Raw genomic sequence first — 9,974 nt, 5'->3', positions numbered from 1 at the left:
ATTCTCTCACAGATCAAATACACCTCGGTTTCCAGGAACAAGGAGGAAAAAAGAGAGACCACTTCAGTGATAGAAAGTTTCAGGACCCACTAGCTTTGAAATCTGTAACTGAGGCTTCCTTTGATCTAACACACGTTGATAGGATTTTAATTTTGCAGACGATGAAGAACCATAATACAAGTTCCAAGGTGACCAATGTCCAAAAGGGAGAGGTTATCCGCCACAAGGGTTTCTCTGTCATTTTAAATTCAATCCTTAAGGTGAATACGAGAACAGATACAAAAGGAACTGCAATTCGACCATCAGAAGTTTAGCCACAGGACACCCACAAAGGCAACTGGGAAGCATGAAGTTGTTGCCATAAATCATTTTATCACATGCAGCTACCGAAACAAGACGCTCTTAGTCTTCCCCACAACAAGAGAGCATGACAGAGAACAGATGAACCGTAAGAGAGCTACCCCAAATAGCTGCCGAACCTGCAAAAGCTTGCAAAACAACCTGCAGCGTTTTACACAGAGAACAGAGACCCTTCCCAAGACCAAAATCATCAAAGCTGGACCGTGGTGTTCCATATGGTGCATTTAAAATTCCACATAGCTGTTGAAGCTGCCCAAAGAGAGCTTTTCACAATTTTAATTTGTAAAAACCGTGTCTCAAAGAAACCCAAGCATGCATCCAAAAAGATCATAAAGGCCAAATCGTAGCCTGCCAAAACATTAAACACAATTAAAACCATTTCATCGGGTATATAACAAAGAAACTGGCACACAAGATTATATGGTAAGTAATGAAAATTTACCGCGTTTCTTCCCGTCAATGACTTGTAAGAACCCATGGTATGGAGAGGCATTGATCTTACAGTAGAAACTAGCCACGAAACATGCATCAAGAATAACACCATACCAAGAACCCAGAACCTCTATAATTAGGCAGCAATAACGGGTATTCAAAGACTAAAAAGACAAAACCCCAAGTTCATGTCAAGCAAGCTACGAAGGTAAACCCTGTCCAAAACATCATATGACCATATCTGACACACCACAAAACAGTCGGTCCACAGATAATTCTGCCAACTGCCCAAGTCTTAAACAGGGAAATGGAGGAGACAGTGAAGTAGATCCGCCAGATTTGAAACGAGTGCATGCGTCATTTGGAGCATCTGGTAACAAGGCCCACAGTCACCATTTCACGCAGACTAGCGGCCGCACAAGCTTCAAGGCTGTAAAAGGTCATGAAATTATTCCTGTTAGTTTGTCAAACCAAAATCATAAAGAGTGGCAATAAGATTGTTTTACGTAATGTTTGTTCAATGAAATCTACCACTTGATCAAGATCGATAACCTCCGGAGCCAGGGCGCTCATATGGACCAGAACGATCACGATTGTATCGGTCACCACCAAACCCCCCACGGCCACCCCCATCCCTGTTGCGTCCCCCATAACGATCCCCATTACGATCAGGACCATAGCGACTGTTACCACCACCACCACCACCACCATACCTATCATCCCTGCCACCATACCTGTCCCCACCTTTTCCACCTCCACCAGATGGGCACTCCCTAGCAAAATGCCCTGGCTTGCCACATTTGAAGCACTCTCCACCGCTAGAACCTCGACTGCCACCGTAATCACGATCACGGCCACGATCACGGCCACGGTCATTGTCACGGTCACCATCACGGTCTCTGCTGGAGCCTTGTGGCTGAGCTTTATCCACAGTAATTGATCGCCCATCCAGATCCATACCATTCATTGCACGTATAGCATCTTCCATGGCTGCCTCATCATCAAAAGTAACAAACCCAAATCCACGAGAGCGACCGGAAAACCTGTCCACAACTACCTATACTTGGCCAGAAAAGGAAACTGTTAGAAAGCACCCACAAAAAAAGAAAAGAAACTGTCAGTAAACCCTACATTACCCAAAAGAGAGTGAAGGAACCATAGATTTTTTTTTTTAGGAGACAGGAATTTTGTGAGAAAATAAACATAAGTAGAGAACAACCGAGGGACCCATGGTGAGTGATCCTCTCATCGCTCCCTCTCCAGCGAGAGAGCCTATGGGCCACTTTGTTGGCCTCCCATGAAACAATACAGAATGAGGCTCCCAAACTAGAAAGTAAGGATTTAATCTCCCTAATACACCTAGCAAGCCTCTAAAGGTCCTAGTCTATCATCCATAACACACTGAAAGACATTTCCAGCATCCCTGTAAAAACTGAGCTACAAAGGACATCTGATAACACGTTTCAACTTCCAATTCCAAATTACACTACTTTTAGGAAGGGTCCTTCAGCATACTGTATAGTCTTGTATTGGCATGAAGCATTCATTGCCTAATACCCGATTGTCACAGTTGGGGCAGACAAACTAGGCCTCATCTAGTGGGTCCTATCTGTGGATTGCCCATGGTTGAGAATTACACTGAACAACTGCATTCAGCCTTCAGATGGACAGTAAAGATGAAAATGGTTAATGGCAGACATTCAACAAGAAAGATGTCCAGGATTGTCCAGTCTGTGCAATCTGCCCACCACATAGATGGTCTGGATCCACTGACTGCCTCCCATGCTTCAGGTATGGACAATGAGCATCCCTAGCTTATCGCAATGAATCGAAGACAACCTCCAAATTCTATTTAATAATATGTGTTCGCCAAGGTAGAGATTTTGAATTGTATTGTTGTTTTCTTGGTTGAATGAATAGGCAGTAAACCTAAATGGAATTGCAATCTAGAGATATACTTTGGTTAGCTGTACTTGGGAACTGTGCTCCTCCAGTATTTGTGATAAAGGTTGGACCACCAACCGCCTAAAGGACCGAACCATGACCCATTCCATAGGAAGTCCAGTCAGACCCGCTCCGGCCCATTTCAGCCCAGAAATTTAATTACTCTAAAAGTATAGAAGTAGAAAGAATTAACAAGTATAAGACAGTTATCATAGTTAGAACATTTGATTACGAGTAGAAGATGTGGATTCAAGTTACAAGATTTGACTGGTTTAGTTGCACCTTTTAACAAAACAGCTTCCCACTTAATTGGCTCGGGTTTATAGTGACCCAACAAACTTTTGGTGGGCAGTTCCAAACTGCCCCCCAGGTCCAGTTGGGCCCGGGTTTTAAAACACCGCTTAAAATATGGTCACTAGTAAATTTCAAGGATTGCTTCATGAGAAAGCCAGGAAAAACAATTTGCCACAAAAGAACTGCACCCAACTCAATGTGAAGAGAGAGACACAAATGTACAAACAAAGAGAAAGAAATGATATGTAGTATCTCAAAGATTACCTTTGCCTCAGTAAGATGGCCAAACTTCTCAAATGCACTTTTAAGAACTCTGTCAGATGTTGACCATGCAAGACCGCCAATAAAACAGCGGTACTCCACAGAGTCCGACATTTATCAGATGACTGAACTGCAATTGAAAAGAAAATGACATAAGGAAGCCAATACAGAAAAAGTCACTGACAAATTTTAAATCTTATATCCCCGAGAATTTTATCATTCGGCTGCTATCGAGCGACACATATCTGATAAATCATATTAACGAAAATAACAACAAATCACAAAACAGTATTATGAATATGCAGAGACCATTTAAAAATAACACATGTAGCAGATGTCTCTAAATAGCAAACATTAATGACTAGATGAAACATATCAGCAGGTTGTGTTCAGAATGGTATGTCAACAAAAGGTTCATTCCATGATGAAACACATATCAAACACCAGTATTCTGGAAGCCGTATTGGATCATAAAGTCACAAGAGCTGAGAAGCCTGAGATTGCAGGACATAAATCGCAAAACACAAGATCATAGGATTTCATGATATTTTCTGGAGAGAAATATCTAAAATTAAATTAGAAAAAATATAGGTAGTTGTATGATAAAATCTTCAACGCTCAACCATACCACATCTAGATTTTGCAAAATAACAACAAAATACCACAATCCATTGTCGTTTTCTTTTCTTCTTCTTTTTTGAAGAGGTATAAAACCCATTCTCTATTGTTGTTAGAAATTATTTTTTAAAGTATTTTCAGACATCTAATTTCCAAGCTTAGAGTTCCAACAGTCAAAGCCCCAAAGAAACGAAAGCAATGCACTCAAACCTCAATCTATGTCATTCTGTCAATAAATGAAAAATTATGCCGACATATTCATCTCCAGTTTTAAATAAAGAGTATACCCACAAGAACAATGGAGTAGAGAGGGAGAACTTTATTGATATCAACCTTCTTTTACACCATCATACCCTTTTATACATCCCAAATGAATCTTTAATTGAAACCCCCCAAACTAAGAGATTGATTTTAAATCAATCACAATTTATTACAAACCAATCTAATCTTCCTTATAATGGTAAAAGCCTAATAAAAAGCAAACATAGAAAGTAATTATATCTTTAAATCAGCCCCATATCTTCAGTCATATCAACCACATCCCCTTCATATCTCCAATCACATCTTTAAATCAGAAAAGCCTAATAAAAAGCAAACATACGAATTAATTATATCTTTAAATCAGCCCCATATCTTCAGTCATATCAATCACATCCCCTTCATATCTCCAATCACGTCTTTAAATCAGCCTCCCATATCACCCAAAAATAGTAAATTACAATCCTTATTTAGGATCCCAAATCTGTAAATAAACAGTCAAAAAACGAGCATGTGCTAGGCTAAGGCAGGCTATGGGCCTACATCTTGTTGGGCCATATAGTGCCTATATGGGCCTAAGTGGGCTAGGCCCTACAATGGGCCTAAGTGGGCTATGGGTCTAGATGTGTCGTGGGCTGCATCGCATATCCAGAGAAGATTGTAATGCAACCAAATTGGAAGGCCTGATGTTGAATTGAATTAGTTCTTTTATTATCAAATCTCCAAAGGAAAGCCCTAAACTTGATAACTAAGCCCAATGAAAGACTAGAGCAGCAATGCTTAAAAGAATTGAAAGCAATTAATGGTAGTAGATATACATGCTAAAGAAGGATAAAGCAACACATGCTAGAACTTCAAAATCTTCATTCAATTGAATCACCATCAACTTTCTCGAAATCCATATGCATAGCTTTATATCGTCATTTACATAAATAACCTCATTTGATACCAAAAGTCCCATAAAAGAAGCCTATATCACAATTAAAATAGAAACCAAGGATAACGCCCTATTGGTGCACACACTTGGACTCTTGTTAACTCTCTCTAGAGTCTCTATATAAAACTAACTGAAGCATTTAAATCCAATCAAATAACTAAAAGTCCACCACTAAAGACATTTAAACCCATCATGCTTCTCAAAATACAATGTAAGGCCTTTATACGCTAAGGCATGCTTTAAATAAGCTATACAGTTTATATAAAGACTATTCGTGATTAAAATTACCCATCTATAAGTCGGTTGGCTTTATACAGCTATATTAATGTAGGGGCATTTTCACACCAGCAGACTCGAGTAGGGTGGCCTGTTGGATGCAGGGGCACGCTCGGGGTGGATGGCCCATGTGAGGCAGGTGGCTCATGTGAGGCGGAACCCATGGATTTGTGGCCCACGTGGGGGCGGAACGCCAGAACCCATGTGATTTGCCGCCCACGAGGAGTGTTTGGCTGAGAACCTAACCCCATGGATGTGGGGGCTAGGCTATGAGATAAATAAATTAATTCATCATCCTCTATCAGTCCAATCAGATCGAGAAGAAGAAGATAGTGAATCAGTTGGAAATATGATGAAGCACCTACCATCATATTCACATGTTTATGTCAATATGAAGGAAGAAAACTTGAAGAAGATAACCAGTTGAAAACTCCTAGAAAAAGAATGGTCTCTTTTCCACACTTTTCACGACTACACTATTCATCACCCTACTTGTCAATCCCACTAGTTTACGACTGACCCAAGACCACCTACACCTGTTAAAGATCAACCAATTCTAAAAAAAATTCAGAAGTGAAGTTCACCTCAAGGAATAATTCCAAGCATTTAGCATCAGGAAATGTCATCCCACAAGGAGAAATATATGTTCAACAGTCACTCTTCCTAGTTCTTGCCCCACGCTGCAAGATTGACCGGAGTCCACTAGTTCATATGATTTAGTTTCTTTCTTATAAACATCATCCTCCCCTAATACATGCACACAATCAGATGGAGCCCCTCAAGGCAGACGAACATCCTTATTTGTATGTAAGAAGTTACAAGCAGACAAGGATTAGCTGAGGAGAGGCAACCATTCTTCTAGCACTCCCCTTATGCCTGCTTCCATGGACCCAAATGATTTAAACTTTAGCAGATGCATTTTGAATTTCCAAATCCACATGAGAATAACAGGATACGTGTTGATACTTCTACTTTTATTTTATATTGTTCAAGGTACCCAAGGCTATACTCATGAAAAAAACTATCCTTCAAAGAACACCAGAAGCCTCAAATGCCCAAGCACTTTCCACCCGATGCACAAATGATCACTAAATACTTAACAAAATACAAACCAAGAAGCATCCATTACTTCTGGAGAATCATACACAAGGCTTGCAAAGGATACAGAACCTTACTTGTGAACATCAGAGATACCCATGTCCAGAAAAATGCAATAACATCCAACACCAAAAACAAATTCTTCACACAAAAAACAGTACTCCTGTGAAAATTTTAAATGTTTCAACATACAATTTGCATGTCAGATACCTCCACCCAATACTAACAATACCCATGTCTATAAAAACCAGAGATGACCAACTAGAAGCAAAATTAACCAAACAAACAACAAAAGCAATATGAAAAATCCCAGGAATCCAACATAAAAGAACATACGAGAGACCCCTTTTTGGGTCTTCTCTGCAATACCCATGTCCAAAAATCCAGAAGTTTCAAACCATGCGATAGGAAAACAAACAGAAAAGAACATGTAAAAAGCCCATATGAAGCCCAGAAAACTCCAACCAGAAGCAAATCCACAGGTGTCTCAAACCAGGAGATGGGATAACAAACAAAAAGCAAATCAGATTTTCCAAAATCGGAAAAATTTTACGAGTAAAAAGCCCTTCTGAAGATTGGAGATCAGCTATATCCATGCATAAAAAGCCCAGAAATCTCCAACCACAAGAAAATTCACCATATTAAGAACAAAACACATAAAAATACTTCCAAGGCTTCCAGCACAGACATTCTCGAGTTCAAATCTTATTTGCAGTATCCATCTCTAAAACAGCAGAAATTTCAAAACAGAAGCAAAATCATCGCATAAACAACAAAACCCGCATGAAAAATGTCAAACCCATTTGCAACTTTCCATTGTTCCAACACACAATAGCGTACAAGAACCTCAGAACCACCGCAACATCTATCTACACCAAAGAGAGAAGAACAAAAGAACCAACCAGAACCAAATTCATCACAAAAACAACAAAACCCATATGAAAATTTTCAAGATACCAACATGAAAACCCCAACCTTCTCTGCAACACCAATCTCTAAAAAACACCAGAAATGCCAAACCAGAAGCAAAATCACCAGAAAGTAAGCAAAACCCATTCAAGATTTTCTCCATACGAAACATAAAAAACCAGAAGTAAATTCATCACACGAACAATAAAACCCATATGAAAATTTTCAAGATCCAAGCATGAAAACCCTAATCCTCTCTGCAATACAAATCTTTAAAAAAAAAAAAAAAAAAAAACCCCAAAATCCCAAACCAGAAACAACATCATCAGAAAGTAAGCAAAACCCATTTGAGATTTTCTCTATACCAAACGGAAAAACAACGCAGAAGCAAATTCATCACAGGAACAACAAAACCCATATGAAAATTTGAAAGATCCCAACATGAAAACCCTAGTCCTCTCTTGAACAACAATCTCTAAAATCCCTCAGAGACCCCAAGCCAGAAGCAAAATCATCAGAAAATAAGCAAAACCCATTTGAGATTTTCCCAAAACAGAACGAAACCCTCTCCTCAAACCATCGCAAAGCATTCTATAGTATGCAAAGATTATACTACTTTCATAGCAGATAGAAGGACTTAGGGCTTGAAAAGACAAGAAAAGACAGAATAGCAAAAGAGAACGAAAATTACCTTTCGAGATCTGCTGGAGAGAGAGAGAGAGAGAGAGAGAGCCGCTTCACTTCTCAGAGCGATGGCAGAAGCGCAATGAAAACCTAGCGACGACCTGAGAAGCATATAAAAGGGGAGACTCTTTGCGTCCATCGCGTAGGTCGGAGTCAATGTCTCTTAAACGACTTACGTTCCTGAAATCCACATCGTCCATCTGGTGCATCACCCTCTTTCTTATCCTTGATCCCAAAAATTAATCCTTAAGTTAAAAAAAAAAACTATAATTTCATCTGGCCCTGCACGAAACTAATGGCAAGCATCCAACCCCAATTTTTTTTCCTAGGGTGTGGCCTAGATGAGTTTTTGTGGTGGTGATTTCTGGATTTCAAGATGAGCATGAGGCAGTGTACCTGATGGACGGAGTGGATCTCACGAAAATTTCACCCATGTGGCTCTCCGAGAGCGAGATACCTAGCGCGATTTACGCTAGCGCCGTTCAGATAAAAGGTATATTAGTATCACTGGAGCTCTGGCAGAGTGAGATGCTTCATACACATGCACTCAGGATTTGTCCACGTGGCATATATTTAACTTAAATTTAAACCGTACAAATTATTTGAACTAACTAAGATGGGCCAGATTTTTAAAAAGTAAATAGCATGATGTCTAACTTTCAATTGATTCACATTTAGTGGACATCTGAAAGGAGAGCTATTCAACGGTCTAAATTCAACAATCAAACATCCGCCATTTAATGGTGTGGATACTTCTATCAACCTACGTGTGGACGGTTCGATTCGGGTTACGTGTATTACACGGGAACAGTCACATTCTGCAAGAGCATCAAATAACTTTAGCCGTACAACGCTCGGAGGATATCTTGTACAGTACGCTCTAGTTCTCAGTTCGTACAAGTGGGGCCCATGGTTCAGTGATCTAATCCGTTGATTCAATGGGCACCGAGATGTATTACAAACGGACCGAAATGCTCACATATCTAAAAAAATTAATCATCCGATCTAGGTTGGATCCATGTCAAAATGAGCCAAGCTGTTTATTTAATGGGCCGGGTCTGGGTATAGAACCCGGCCCCAACGCAAGAGATCGATGAGATTCATGGATAGATCCTGGGTCAGGTCTCAGCTGGGCAAAAGCATTCTCATACTCATTCCTATGTGATGGACGGCCTAAATCTCATAAAGGTTTCAAGTAGTAGTTCCATGTGTCATGAAGTTCCCATTCAACTGAGTGACTGGACCGAGCGATTAGAGCCGTCAACGGCCGGCCCTGGGCTGGCTTTGGCCTGGATTTTGAACTGTTCAACCTGGAGATGCATTTCTACGACATTATCCTTTCCTCTTTTCTTGCATAGATAGGTAGAGAAATGATCACATATGACCTTCTCTGCTTCTTCTTTTTTCGAATTAATTTAATACAATGTTTGTATGTAAACTTTCCCATCCATCCATTTCAATTCCGCCCATGTGCCATTTGGAGAACATCCAATCTTACCTATTTTGCATCAACTAATTAACTAGTGCATCATCATCTAGTGAGAGGTGTTTACACCCGTTTTCAATGTATCCATGTGGATCAATAAGAAGTCGCCGCGGTTTGATATTGCGGTTCGATGCGGGCGAAAATCATACCCGCACCAATAGACGTCTTTAGTTGATCTTATTTTCGGCGATATGCGTTCCATTATTAATGCAATGTCACGTACCCTTACACATGCTTTTTGGGAGAGTGAAACCTTGCGTGTCACATGGCCAACTATTAATGAGCTAATCAATGCGGCTGCATGCCCGACATGTCTATGAAGAAAACCCATCGAAGGAAAGAATCCTATCATAGATTTGGTTACGATACACTTAGTCAGATTCTCTCTCACAATCTTTTTAAAATATGAGATATTCC

The 9,974-nt window shown here is 40.0% G+C and overlaps 1 protein-coding gene across 2 annotated transcripts; it reads right to left on the bottom strand.

The window, feature by feature from the left end:
• Window positions 1-903: 903 nt before the first annotated feature.
• LOC131230408 (glycine-rich RNA-binding protein RZ1A) lies at window positions 904-8,218 on the bottom strand. Of its 2 annotated transcripts, none has more exons than XM_058226317.1 (4): window positions 8,079-8,218; window positions 3,295-3,421; window positions 1,327-1,849; window positions 904-1,222 (listed from the first exon to the last, which is right to left on the bottom strand). In XM_058226317.1, exons 2-3 carry the CDS (start codon window positions 3,403-3,405, stop codon window positions 1,331-1,333), a joined length of 630 nt encoding a protein of 209 aa, XP_058082300.1. In that variant the 5' UTR covers window positions 3,406-3,421; window positions 8,079-8,218; the 3' UTR covers window positions 904-1,222; window positions 1,327-1,330. The 2 variants fall into 2 exon arrangements, with proteins under 2 accessions (XP_058082300.1, XP_058082299.1); XM_058226316.1 differs by having other exon boundaries at window positions 1,324-1,849; window positions 8,079-8,217.
• Window positions 8,219-9,974: the final 1,756 nt, after the last annotated feature.

This window comes from Magnolia sinica, chromosome 17 (assembly GCF_029962835.1).
Source record: "Magnolia sinica isolate HGM2019 chromosome 17, MsV1, whole genome shotgun sequence".
NCBI classification, from domain to species: domain Eukaryota; kingdom Viridiplantae; phylum Streptophyta; class Magnoliopsida; order Magnoliales; family Magnoliaceae; genus Magnolia; species Magnolia sinica.
Note: the sequence above shows the minus strand (reverse complement) of the source record. Positions and strands in the feature narration are given on the sequence as shown.

What these genes read in the sequence shown, in the direction of transcription:
- LOC131230408 (XM_058226317.1), bottom strand. Translation starts at nt 3,405, where the DNA reads ATGTCGGACTCTGTGGAGTACCGCTGTTTTATTGGCGGTCTTGCATGG. An exon ending in GCCATCTTACTGAGGCAAAG is followed by an intron (nt 1,850 to 3,294) that starts GTAATCTTTGAG and finishes GGCCAAGTATAG; the next exon opens with GTAGTTGTGGACAGGTTTTC.